Source organism: Urocitellus parryii, chromosome 10 (genome assembly GCF_045843805.1).
Source record: "Urocitellus parryii isolate mUroPar1 chromosome 10, mUroPar1.hap1, whole genome shotgun sequence".
In the NCBI taxonomy this organism is placed as follows: domain Eukaryota; kingdom Metazoa; phylum Chordata; class Mammalia; order Rodentia; family Sciuridae; genus Urocitellus; species Urocitellus parryii.
This window is the reverse complement of record NC_135540.1, coordinates 140,780,924-140,794,667: the sequence shown is the minus strand read 5'-3', so window position 1 is coordinate 140,794,667 and position 13,744 is coordinate 140,780,924. Positions and strand designations below refer to the sequence as shown.

The 13,744-nt window shown below is 57.1% G+C and overlaps 1 protein-coding gene across 2 annotated transcripts in view; it reads left to right on the top strand.

Annotated features, from left to right (window-relative positions):
• The window catches only part of Ppp2r2c (protein phosphatase 2 regulatory subunit Bgamma), a 99,002-nt gene extending 91,130 nt beyond the window's left edge, over positions 1-7,872 (top strand). For both annotated transcript variants that reach the window (XM_026395252.2, XM_026395253.2), the window contains exons 7-9: positions 875-1,044; positions 2,311-2,402; positions 5,711-7,872. In XM_026395252.2, the coding sequence (XP_026251037.1) occupies positions 875-1,044; positions 2,311-2,402; positions 5,711-6,002 (554 nt within the window). In that variant the 3' untranslated portion in view covers positions 6,003-7,872. The remainder of the gene's footprint in view (positions 1-874; positions 1,045-2,310; positions 2,403-5,710) is intronic.
• The last annotated feature ends 5,872 nt before the right edge of the window (positions 7,873-13,744 follow it).

Below are 13,744 nucleotides of genomic sequence, written 5' to 3'. Positions count from 1 at the left end.
CACAGGCCACGGGGAGAGCGACCCTTACTCTGAAGGGCCAGAGCCACAGGGTGCCTGAGTGTTCGGCAGGCTCCCCCTGGTGGCCAAGTGGAGAACAGACTAGGGGTGAGGTTGGAAACTGGGGACCAGTTGGGGGCTTAGCCTGTTAGCACGGGGCAGAGACGCAGTGCTCAGAGCATGGTGTCTGGCACAGGAGGAGAGGGTCACGTCCTCACCTCACAAGCCTGCTGGAGCCAAGGGTTGGGTGGAGGCAGGCTGGAGGGTCTGGGGATGGCTGTCTGGAGACGAGGCTCCTGCCGTGTGGAGGAGATGGGGAGACCAACTGACGCGCAGCAGGGGCCAGCAGGCATCATGGGCGAGCGACCCTTGGTCTCCCTCAAGGGGGGGAGAGGCCTCTGAAGCCACAGCAGTGCCCAGCCTAGGGCAGGATCCTGTCAGGCCACCCTTGCGAGCTGGTGCTGGACGTCACCAGTAGGAGGCAGCAGAGGGCAGCACTGGAGAGCAGATCTGGGTTCAGTCACCACTTTCCCCAGCTCTGACCCCCGGGCGTGGTTTTCAGTGTCTGCCTTGGTTTTCTTGGCTATAAAATGGGGGATAATCAGGGTATCAACTTGATACTTTTATTCAGGGATTAGATGAGATAATATAAGGGAAGACTTCACAGAATCTGACACAGAATAAATGTGTCACTGTTCCCACAATTGAGCCCTTTAGGTGCCGGTTCTTCCTCTGCTGGATGACAGCTAGGCCAGTGCCTGTTATGTTTGAACAAGTGACCTACAGACAGACAGCTGGGCCCAGGGTGGAAACAGTCTCCTGGCCCTCTGACCCATGGGCTGGGCACTCCAGTGACAGTGACCAACTCTCTCTGCAGTCTTTGAGGAACCCGAGGACCCCAGCAACCGCTCCTTCTTCTCGGAAATCATCTCCTCGGTGTCAGACGTGAAGTTCAGCCACAGCGGCCGCTACATGCTCACACGGGATTACCTCACGGTCAAGGTCTGGGACCTGAACATGGAGGCGAGGCCCATAGAGACCTACCAGGTGGGTGCCACCGCCTGAAGACCTCGGGCCGCTCCACAGGTGGGGTCCCACAGGAAAAGTCCCTGCACCTGGGGCCTCGGTTTTGAGGAGGAGATGGTGAAAACGAAGATGGACTTCAGGCTGGGTCTCATGCGGGGTGCAGGGTGCACCCCTCCTCTAGCATCTGCAGTCCTCTTGCTAAGTGAGGCGAGCGCTGCCCTCCCCTGGGAGCAGCCGGAGCGGGCAGGGAGTGGGCACGCCTCTAGGCCTCAGCACTGGGCTGTGGGCCGGGTGCAGGGTGAGAGCTGGCGCCTCCCTGGGAAGGGTGTGCGTGTGTGTCCTTCCTCCCACGGTCCACGCAGACCCTGCGGGTGGGCGGCCAGCGTCACGGGGTGCTAGACTCGCATGTGTTGCTGGGGGGGCAGGCTTCCTGGAAGAGGAGGCATTTGTACTAGACCTGGAGGCATGAGCAGGATTTGGTCATGCAGATGTGGCCAGAAAACACCCACCAGAAGCCCAGCTGGATCCTCATGGCGTCACCTGGGATGAGTGCATGGGGTGTCACACCTGCCACCCTGGGGTCACCTCCATTCCTTATGCCCCTGTGAAGAGGGTGCTGTCAGCCCTCCTGCAGAAAGGGAAGCCCGAGCTATAAGGGGCTGGGGTGTGAGGGAGGCGACCCTGACTCAGTGACCCACACCCCACTCCTCCCGGAGGCCTGGGAGGGGCGTGTCTTGTTAGGCACAGGGGTTGGGACTGGGAAGGGGCACAGAGCTCAGAAGACAGGGCACTCCGAGGCTGAGCTGGGCCGTGTGAGCAGTGCCCCTGGAGGCCAGTGCCCATGGAGCATCTCCTGGTGATGGCCCCTTATTTGGCCAAGGGTGAGGTACTATGGCCCCCACTCCACCCCCACTGCACACCCTGGGCAGGGATAGGCTCTTCTGTGTCCCTCTAGAAATAGCAGAGGCCTCAGAATGGGACAGGGACAAACCATGCCTTTCATGACCCTGTGGTCAGTGCAGACCCGTGAAGCACACGCCTTGATTTCAGGCGCTTTGAGAGGGGGGTGCAGAGTCTCTTGTGGGTCTCAGACTGGCTGGGGACCCAGCACGTGACTAACCATGTGCCAGGCTTCGTGGGGATCAGGGTCCCTTGGGCCACCTGCAGCACCTTGCAAACAGGGCTCTTTCTCTCCACCACAAGGAGTCTGGGGAGGGCAGCCCAGGAGCGGCCAGTTCCTGTGATGTCGTCCCTGTCCCTGCTCTCACCTGGCCCTCCTCTCACCAGGTCCATGATTACCTTCGGAGCAAGCTCTGTTCCCTGTACGAGAATGACTGCATCTTCGACAAGTTTGAATGTGCCTGGAACGGCAGTGACAGGTGAGCCCAGCCTTGGCCGCCCTGCATGTGGCAGGAGTGTTCTCGACCTGCAGGAGCTCAGCTGGCGACTGGGGTGACTGGGACAACCGTCAGGGTGGACACGCCTTGCTGAGTGAAGGTGTCGGTGCGAGGCCACACCCTGGGGCCATCAAGCGTGATGGCTGAACCCTAGTGCCTTTTCTCCATGAGGCAGAAGCATGTGGCACCTGGTCACTGTCATCTGTCCACACCTATGGGCCCCAAGACGGCCTCACTTCTCTACAGCAGTGACCATTGGTCTACCTGGCCCCTGCTCCCGCCATTATTGTGGCCACCATTGGCCGCAGCCCTGAGGAGGCCTTCCATTATCCATCCATGCAGTGGGGAGAAGGGGCCGGGTCCAGGGACATGGCCCAGTTTATCCACTCACGTGGATGGCCCCTGAGCTGCTGAGGGCTGCCATGCTGCTGTAGTCCTGCAAGGGGCTGGGCTGTGACCTGCTGTGGCTTTGGACACAGGGCTGGGAAGAGGGGGGGGACAGCGACTGGACCAGGGCTAGGAGGAAGCCACAAGGAGGCAGGCCTGGCCCCAGGTGGGCGGAGCCAGTGGTAACAGGAGCCCCTGGGCCTGCTGATGTCCTGGGGCAGAGCTGCCTGCAGGGCCTCTGACCAGAGCTGTGTGCAGTGGCCAGCCCGGTGGTCACAGGAGGATGCATAGAAAGCCAGGATGGCCCCCCAGGACCCCCTCTGGCCAGTGGACTGACCCCACTCCCGAGGAGGTGGGAGTGCTCAGACCCTCCTGTCCTGTGGCCCTCCCACACTTGGGGACTCCCTGGTGAACACTGGGAGGTGCAGTGAGAATCTCAGGAGAGGGACTTGGTGCTGAGCTACTAGGTATGTCCTTCCTCCACACGGGCACCAGGGGGCGCTCGTGATCTGGCGACGTCTGCACCCAGAGTCAGAAGTGCTGAGCTCCAGTGGCTGGCGCGTGGCCTCTGGGGCTCAGCTGTCCTGTCCTCCACCCAGCACTTCCTGTGGGGTGCACCTTTCAGGCCAGCTGTCTCGGCCCTGGTGGTCCCCACTCCTCCCTGCTTCCTGCTCCCGCCCCCACGAACCCGCCCTGAGTGCTCTGCTCCTGGGCGGCTCCTCCTGGCTTCCTGCAGGAAGCCCTGGGGTCCTCCCATAGCCCCCTGGGTGTTCCTCTCCTGTCCTGCCACCTACATGGGCTTTCCCATGGCCTCTGTCCTCTTGGCCTCCTGACCAGGACTAGACGGAGCCCCGAGGTGGGGTGGGCTAGGGTTTAGTCCGAGTGCAGCCCTCATTCAGCCAAGGGCTGTCGCATTTCTGGGGCACAGAGGCACCGGGCCACCTCTGAGCTTGTCCTGCCTGTGGCTGGGATCCCATGCTGCCCTTTGGGACTTCGGGGGCTCAGGGAGAAGCTGTGCTGCCCCAGGACCCCATTCTTGCACAATGAGGCAAAATCAAGCCTGCGGCCTGCAGCCGTGCTCCCTGGCTAATGGGAAGCTGAGCCCCCACTGGACAGAGGGGCAGTGAGGAGCTGCTGGTGCCACATTGTGTGTTGGGCGACAGCCCTGCAGTGACCCACCCATTCCAGCAAGGCACACGGTGGCTTCCTCTGGAGAGTGCCTGGTTACATCGCTGGGCCCCTGAGTCTGCCCACCTGGAAAGTGACACTAATAAAGCCTGGCCGTCCATGGCTGTCTTGTGACGCCTGGCCAGGTGGCTCATCTGCAACTGCACACAGTTGGCAGGCCTGCGTTCTCCCTGGTCACCCGTGGGAGAATCCTGCTGCCCTCTGTGACAGCCCCAACTCACTCCTGTCCCTGAAGCCCCCTGCAGCCTGTCCTCTTGGAGCATCTCTGGTTGCAAGGCTTGGACAAGCCTCGTCTCCCTGGAGAAGTGCAGCAGGGCTCCCCAGGCTGGCCGCATCCTGGGGACCTCTCTTCTTTGTCCTGCCCACGTCTGCCTCCCTGCCTCCCCTCTGCCCTTCCTCCCTACGATGGCTTCCTCCTCCTTCCCCCCTTCCATCGCCCTCACAGCCCCCACCCCTCTCCCAGAGTGACACAGACACAGCCACCTTCTGAGGTCCCAGTAAGGCATGAAATGACCCTTAATCTGCCTGTCCCTCCCTCTCCCTTTCTCTCTCTGCCCCTCTCTCCTTTTCTTCCTCCCTATCTTCCTCCCCCACTTCTCTCCCTGGTGACTTCCTCTCCTCTTGCCACAGGCCTGCAGGTCACAGGTGACGAAACCCTAAACCTACCAGTCCCAGAGCATTGCACTTCCCCTGTGGTACCCTTGGAACCTTCCAGAACTATCCATAAGTGCTTGTTCCTCAGACTCCTCTGGTCATCACTGGCATATGCTCTCATTGAGACCCTGAGTGAACCCTCACCAGGAGGGCCTGGGTGCCCCAGGGACACCCACAGAGGAGCCTCCTGGGGCTCACTGCCCACCTTTTCCCTCAGAGCCAGCTGGGTGGAAGGGAGGTGACAGGCAAGGCCTCCACTGTGGCACAGTCCTCCCATGAGAAGGAAGCCTTGATAAGAGAGACATGTCCCCTGCAGCCTGGGTACACCTTCATCCAGGGCCGTGAGCCAGGTTCCTGAGCCCCACGGGACGCCCATCCTGTCCCCGCACGGCGCTTGGGAGGAGCTTGCCTCAGAAGCACAGCTCAGCCTCCAAGAGGAGAGAGCCCCGCGGGGCCAGCACCTCCCTGGGGTGCAGGCCACACCTCTGCACCCTCTCGTTGCTCTTGGAGGCCCCTCCTCCTCTCCAGTACCTCCCCACACACAGCTGCTCTGGCCTCCCCTGGGCCCAGGCCTGTGCACTGTCCCCCTCCGGGGTCTTACTCTGTGTGTACTCTTAGCAGTTCCCTCCACAGGCAGAAGTCCCAGTTAGGAGAGGGGAGAGGACAGGGGGACGTGGAGAGTGCAGATCCTCATCAGGGAGCTGGAGACACTCTACAGCTATGGCTCCTGGGAGCAGGGCGCCTGGGCCTGAGGAGGCGGGTGGGAGGTCCAGAGGCCTTGCCCAGCTGAGAGCCTGGCCCGGCCACCTCAGTGTCCTTCCCTCTGCAGTTGCAAGTTTTAGGGCTGCCTGGTCTGCACCCAGGGAAATGCCCAGAGGGGGTTTCTGTTATGTTGGGGTCTCGGCCCCTGCCCCAAAGTCTGCGTAGGGATAGCAGCTGAGAGGTAAGGGCACAAAGGAGACATAGGGAAAGGTGACGGGAGGCAGGGTGGCTCTTTCTGGGGACGCTGGCCACGGTGGGGTGCTCGCTCCCCCCCACTGCTGACCCCTCTTGTTCCGCAGTGTCATCATGACGGGGGCTTACAACAACTTCTTCCGCATGTTTGACCGCAACACCAAGCGGGACGTGACCCTGGAGGCCTCGAGGGAGAGCAGCAAGCCCAGGGCCGTGCTCAAGCCGCGGCGCGTGTGCGTGGGTGGCAAGCGGCGGCGGGACGACATCAGCGTGGACAGCCTGGACTTCACCAAGAAGATCCTGCACACGGCCTGGCACCCAGCCGAGAACATCATTGCCATCGCAGCCACCAATAATCTCTACATCTTCCAGGACAAGGTCAACTCCGACATGCACTAGCATGCAAGGCCCTGGCTGTCCCAGCCCGACTCTTGCAGATTGTCCCCGACCTTCAGCAGCAGTGCAGGAGGGAGGTCAACTCCAGAGGTGGCCATGGGGGACACGGGTGACTTGGGCCTAGTTTCCCTAGACTAGTGTCATGACGATGACCATTTAAGAGAAGAAAGGACTCAGGGCCACAGGTGGTAACATGGGCGTGACTGCCAAGTCTCAGTTCAGGGTCCCTTCATTCAGGAAGCTTCCTGCCTCGGCCTGCGGTCTTTCCACATTTTTAGGACTTTTCATGTGTCTGGGTTAATTTTTCATGCCCGCAGGTCCTTCCAGGAGGAGCAGGAGCTGGTCCCTGATCTGGCTCTGGGGACATCAGGCTCTTTGGACTGTGAATGGAGCAGCTTGCCCATCTCAGACGGTCCCACCTGGGTCTCTCAGGTGGCGAATTCCTGCTGAGACTTTGCAGATGCAGGCTCTGGCCCTGGTCTCTGAATGGTCGTTAGCCCAGGCCAGCTGGTCCGGTTTCCTGAGACGAAGCGTGGGCCTGGCACCCTCTCCTCATCATCTGGCTCTGCCCAGCAGAGCGGCTGTTGCTTCTGGGAGTGGCACAAGCCGGAGGTGCACCTGGCCTGAGCTGCGGCACCTCCACCTCTTCCCTCCACACTCACGGACGTTTTTCCTGAACAGACACTGGCTGCAGCCTGTGGACTGTATTATTCCTCTCTCTCGACCACGAGGTGGGTGTCTGTTCACTTCCTCCACAAGCAGAACTGCTCCCGAGTGCCCTGCTGCAAGGGGCTGTGGGTAGGGATAAAGGTGAGCAGTACCGTCCTCTTTTGTACATGGGGACACCGAGGCTCTGTGCAGACAGGCAAGTTGCCCAAGGCAGGAACCCACCAAGTGGCAGGGTCAGGGATCCCTCTGGGTCTTCTCACAGGCTCTTTATGGGCCATCATTCTGATGGAAGGTTCTGGAAGGGGACACCTCTCCATCTTATGAAGAGGAGAGTAGGCATCTGTGTGACAGGGAAGATGGAGAAGCTGGTGGCTGCTCTCTCTGGGTGGCGAGGTTGTGAGCTGTTCTTGAACTCTGGGCTCCACCTGGGATGTACCTGCTCCTCCTCCCAAAGACAGGACCATGCATGTCGTGACCATTAGGGTATTTTCTTTGAGGATCACACACAGTCCCAGAGGGCACTCAGAGGATGTAAACCCTGCTCTGCCAAGACCAGAGCCCTGACCTGCAGTGTCCTCCCATGGAATTCGGCAGGACCACGTGGCTGGGCATCTCCATTGAGAAAGCTGGGAGCAGCGGGAGCCGGCCGAACCCAGCTGCATCCCTTATGACTTGGACTACAACCCAGGAAACAGACTCCGCTGAGGTCTCAGTGCATTACGGAAAGCTTGTGTGTGTGTGAAAGCACAAAACGCATGTCCTCTCACTTCCAGCCATGTTATTCACACACAGAAATGGGTCCATTGGTCTTTTTCTTTTTTTTTTAACAATGTGAATGAAGAATGTTTGTTTATATGTCACTACAAAATCCAGGCAGCCTGGACAGTATTATATGTACATATTTATCCTAATTCAGTTTAACAATCAAAGGATCAGGTGACCTTCCTGCCCTGTGAAGAGGTTCGAGAATGTGGTGAGTGTATAGTGATCCGTGGACGCCGAAGCCCAGCACTCAGCTCGGGGACCTTGGCCTCCTTCCTTGAAGCCTGCCTTTGAAGCTAGCAGTCACTGTCCAGCCACAGGGTTAACATTGACCTGATCTTCATCTTCAAAGGGGGTTCTTAAGTGCAGTTCCTCTGTCCTTACTTCTTCAGTTTTAAACTTTGGGTACCAAACCAAAAAGAAGAGAAAGACAGAAAAAGGTCTTCTTGGAAGAAAAGTCTGTCTTTGTGTCCCTGGAAGATGCCCCTGCCTGAAGCAGACTGTGGCTCACAGAGCAGAGGGTGTGCAAGAGGCGGCGAGGGGGGGGCAGGCGCGGGAAGGGGCACCCTCCTGTTTAAACACCCTGGTCTCCTTGAATGTCTGGGCGTCACACGGTCACTGTGGCCTTGTCGGGCGTTTTGATCTTCTCCTCATCTGACTGCTCTCTGGGGGGGAGGCCCTGGCGTGGCGTGGGTAGTGGCGTGGGTGGTGCTGGTGGCGTGGGCCTGGTCATTTTGGACTCTGTGACGCATAGGTGCATTCTTTTTTTCTTCGATGTCTCACAAATTATCCAACTGTTGAATAAAATTATAAATATGTTAATACCAGCTTTTTCCAATAAAATAACAAATGTTACATCTAACACGAGGCCCAGAATGCCGTGTGTGCTTAGGCGGCAGTGGTGGGGTTACTCCTGGGCCTCTTGGGGCCCGGTGCCCAGCAAGGCTTTGCCGCCCCAGGGCCTCCTGCTGCCCCCGAGCTCTGATCCTGGAGCCATCGCTGAGGAGCTGGAGCTGGCAGAATGCCTACTTTGTGGGTCTGGCGTGCGGATGGCCGGCAGGAGGACTTGGACAGTGTGGCACGTCGCACTCGACGAACGATAGTGTCTTGTTCTGTTTGGAAGCAGGTGTGCATAGCCCGTGTATTTCCAAACCCTCCTGTGCTCTCCACAGGACTGTACCGACGAAGAAACTGAGGTTCAGCAAGGCCGAGGACTTGCTGCAGATCACAGCTTGTCACACAAGGGTACATCCCACTTGGGCTGCTGGCCAGCTCCGCCTCCAGTGCTCCCCAGCAGCAGTATACGCATGGGCTTCTGGGTCCCCGGGCATGGCCAGCTGGTTGGAGAGAGGCCACAGGGGCCTTCACTCAGGAAGCCAGAGGCCCAGCCTCATCTCTTTTGATTGCTGGTAGACAGGAGCACATGTGGGGACCTGCTGTGCATCTGTCACCCCAGCCTAGGCCTCACCTGCACTTTCTAGAAGGTGTCATATCCAGACCTAGCAGGACAAGGACAGGAGCCCTCTGTGGGTTTGCTGGCAGCATCTACCTTGGATAAGCTCCCCCTTGACCACACAGCCCCCAGGACAGCATGAGGGAGAAGGTCACTTCCCGGCTGGGGGGCAGTGGCTAACCTCTCTGATCCACACATGTAAACAGAGGGCACAACACCTTCTCAGCAGCTGGACGACTAAGGAGACGTTAGTTCCCTCACTGGCCCTGGTTCCACGGGGCTGGGTGTGACTCAGCCCATACATGAGAGCATTATCCCTTGTGCAGACCCCTGTGCAGGGCGTGGTGGCAGTACTATGGTTATGCCCATTTCACATATGGAGAGACCGAGGCCTAGGGGGATTAAATAGTTTATGCCTAAGCTCATAGAACTGTAAGTGGTGGGATCGGGGTTAAACCAGGATGGCAAAAGCATGGGCACACGGTGGAAGCTGGGCATGATGACATGTCATGTCCTCAGCCCCACCAAAGCCACCCTTAGCCAACAGTGAGGGAGCGTCCGCTCTGGCCCCCTGAGAAGCACCGAGGCTCCAAGGTGGAGTTGGAGAGCTAGGTTACCCAGGTGAGCCATCTCCTCACCCTTGACACTGGAGACTCACGCTGGTGGGCGGGGAGGGGAGGTAACAAAGGAGAAGGGGCGGGGCAGTGTGACGTGGCAGCACCACCATGGCTCTGAAGATGGGGGCGGGCAGGGACCTCGGCAGCCTCTGGAAGCGGGAAGAGGCGGGTGTGGACTCTGAGCCTGCAGGAGACCAGCCCACTTGGCATTAGCCCAGGGAGGCCCACATGGCACCTCTGACCTCCCGACTGTACAACAATAAATGTGTGCTCTGTTAAGCCACTGAGCTTGTGGTCATTTGTCACAACACCCTAGGGATCCTTACACCTAGGTGCCTTACCACCCCGTGCACCCCGCCACCCCCGTTCACAGCTGCAGATCTCGGGAGGCCAAGGCCGTGCAGAGGTCATCAGCACGCAGGGACACCTGAAAGGGAAAGTGCTGAAATGGATGTTCCCGCCACCGTCCCAGCCCTTGCTCCCAGAGCTAACCTGCCCTTTACCCCCCATGAACCTCCTGAGCTGAGCCGGAGCCCCGTCTCCTCCTGGCCCCTCAGCCCTGCCTCCCACCCCCCATCACAGCCCCCTGTTCCCTGTGGGGGGCCTCAGGGGACCATGCTTCTCTCTCCACTGTGTCCAGTGCCTGGCCCAGGCCTGGTGCTGCAGGTCCTTGAGGACCAGCTGCCCAGCAGAGCCTATTTGGAGGAGTGGCCCCTGTGGGAGGCTCAGGTTTCACACACCCTTTTACCACCAGCCACTCCCGAGGGCCAGCAAAATGGCAGTAAGGGATAAAACGCAGGAGCCACAGGGCAGAGAACAGAGGGGGGACAGCCTTGAGGCTTCTAAAGCAAGCAGCAGGGAATGGCTTGGAGACAGAAAGCCAGCCATGGTCAGCCATCAGGACGCCATCTGAAGACTGGCCAGGAAGTGCACCTGTGGGGACACCTCCACCACTTGTGGCCTCAGCAGCTGCTGTGAGGGCTTTGTGCAGTCAGCCAAGGAGGCAGCTGCTATGCAAGAGAGGAGGGAAAACACCCCAAGCCAAGGAACCTTCAGGTGCATGTAGTAACAAAGACGTTCTTGAAAATATGCTGTAATAGCCAGGCTCAGTGGTCACATCTGTGATCCCAGTGACCGGAGGCAGAGGCAGGAAGGTTGCACGTTGAAGGCCAGCCTGGGCAACTTCAGGACACTCTATCTCAAAATGAAAAATCTTTTAAAATCTAATTTTAAGACCATGGTGTGCCAGGAATGTAGTTCAGTGGTCCAGCGCCCCTGAGTTCAACCCCAGGAGCACACGTGTGCACACACACACACACACAAACTGCACCGAGAAGATATGTAGGCCACACAGACAGGAAACGTCAAAGAACATAAGCCATGAAATTAGAAGTGTCATTGCAGAAACAAAGATTTCCACAGAGGTTGGAAGGGAGAGTTGAGACAATTTCTCAGGAAGTAGAATTTTAAAAGTCAAAGAGAGTCTCAGAGAAAAATAATCTCTCTGAGGTCTCAACATACCAAGAGGAGGGGCTCAGGGAGGCGAGGAGAAAAGAGGGGAAGGGAAATGATTAGAGAAAAGTTTTCTAGACCTGAAAAATCAAAATTCCCACCTTAAAGAAACCATGGTGTCCAGCACACTGGATGAGGTAGTACATATGTCAAGGCCATTGCTATCAACTCTCAACACTAGGGACAAGGACAATGAGGAGGGACAGTGTGAAGGATGCCTGAAGAGTCGGACTGTCCTGGGCTGCCCCAGAGCAGGAGGAGAAGTCGTGAACATTCTCACCCAGAACCCGTCAGACTCACTCTGTGGGTGAGCTGGGGGCACAGCTGAAGCTGCACGTTCTAGAACAGCCTCACCTGCACATGTGGCAGTTGGCTTGAGGTCAGATGTGGCAACCTGACTGCCATCAACATTTGCCATTGTGCCATTGGCCACAACAGCTCGCAAGGCCAAGACCAGCATCCGTGTGAGAGGAGATTGCCCAGGGCTTGGGTCCATGTGGGTTTAAAAACTCCTCCCACTGGGTAAACGCCCTTCTCTAGAAGGGCTGTGACCACTGTGCTGGTACAGGGGACCCTGCTATCTTCCTCCCTATGCAAAGGGACATGTTCCAGACATGCCCGACATGGGGGCCTGAAGAATTAGAGAGAGAATGAATGGTTGCATGAATCCATGAGTCAATGTATAAATGATCAAAAGAATAAATGGAAGAATTGTGAAGAGTGATCGTGTGGACGAGAGCGTGATGGCTCATTTCCCACCAACTCACAATAACCCTGCAAAGCAGCTCTCTGTGATCCTGGTTTCACAGAGAAGCCAACTGAGGCCTAGGAAGCTAGGAAGCATGTGGGAGGCCCATGGATACGATAAGGACAGCGGCAGTGGTGCCTGGTGAAGGGAGGCAATGAGGCTCAGGAGCCTGACAAACCTTCCAAAGTCAGTGACCAGAGGCTGGGAGAGCAAAGATTAGATGGTGTATTACTCCATCTGCTGCTGCTCTAATGGAAGGCCTGAGGCTGGGTACTTTATAGAGTATGGAAGTTCATTTGGCTCACAGTTTTGGAGGCTGAAAGTCTGAGATCTATGGCTGCATCAGTTTGACCTCTGGTAAGGGCACCCTTTAGCCATGTCACAACATAATAGAGGAACAGCAAGGGAACCAGACACAGGCAGAAGGGGCCCAGCATGTGGGCCAATCTTGTTTTAAAACAACCCATTCTTGCACAAACTAATTCACTCTGAATACTATGGGTCCTGGCTCAGGGTCTCCTGGGAGTTTGCCACCTAGCCATTGGCCACGCCGCCATCTCTGAAGAAGAGCCAGCTGGGAGTGGCAACTTTGTTCCAGCTCTCTGGGATAGCTGTTGGCCAAGGCCTCAAGCCCTGGACACATGGGCTCCTCCATGGAGCCACTCAATGCAGTGGATTCACCTGGAGCCACTGATCTGAGATAGGGCCACATGGTTGCATGAATCCATGAGTCAATGATCTGAGATAGGGCCACAGTCTCATTATAAAACAACCTCAGAAGTGACAACTCATCCCCTCTCCACTTTCTGCTGGTCACAAGGACTGCTGTGCTGGGGGAGGTGTGGGGACACCACAGGAGTGTCAGGCAAGCAGCTGAACTTCTCTGCAAACCCTGTATGCCCCAGCTTCCCGGGGACAAGCCAGGGATAATATCAACCTTGGGAGCTAAGTGAGCCTGGGGCCGATGCAGCAAAAGCAGTTTCTAGTGTTGTGGGGAGCCAGCTGGCTGTCCCCTCTGGTGGCCCTAACACTCTCCCTGGTGGGGCTGAGCTTTTGGGTCTCTGCAAGCTCCTGAAGAAGTCAGGAGCGAAGGACCTGGCCACCTCACTGCTGGCCCTCCAGGGACAGGGCCCTGTGTCTCAGCCCCAGGGGCACTTTCGAAATCCCAGTACCCAGGCCCCTGGCTCCTCTGGGGGCTCTGAACGCTGCCCAGGAGGCCCTCTGCCTACAGAGACAGGGTGTTCTGTGAATTCAACAGGAGGAAGGGGCTCTGACACGGGAAAGCCAGCCGTCTAGAGAGTTTGGTCAGGTGACTGTCACTTCTGGACAGGGAGGTGAGGGAGCAGAAGGCAAACTGCTTTTCAAAGTTAGGCTGCAACCAACCACTGGATGAACCTCTGTAACAAAGGGCTGCCAGCCTCCCAGGGTGGTTTCCTAGCAACACAGAAGCTTTTAGAGCCTGAAATAATTGCTTATGTGGGGAGCGATTCTTCAAACTGAGGTCCTTTAAAAAAAAACAAAGCCCCATTATCTTTACCTGGATGCTGTTAGAATTAGGCAGGAGGCCCACACAGTCAGATGACAGGGTGAGTTTCAGAGAGGGATTAAAAGTCCACAAAAGGCAGCGATATTAGGAGGAAAAAGTAAAAATGAAAAATGTAAGAATTCCATTATTAGCTCTATATCCCCCCAAAAATCCTGAAATGCAAAATAGATGTGGATGTTTGGAGAAGTGGATTATTCATGTGTTACTTGCAGAGCCTCTGAAAGGTGCAAATGGGTGTGCCCTTTGAGAGTCAGTTTTCCTTCAGGAAGATCAGCACTTGTCTTCCAATGTGGCTCACCAGCCATTTGTTCATTCAGTGCGTTTTCTTTTTTTTTTTTTTTTTAGAGAATTTTAATATTTATTTTTTAGTTCTCGGTGGACACAACATCTTTGTATGTGGTGCTGAGGATTGAACCTGGGTCGCACACATGCCAGGCG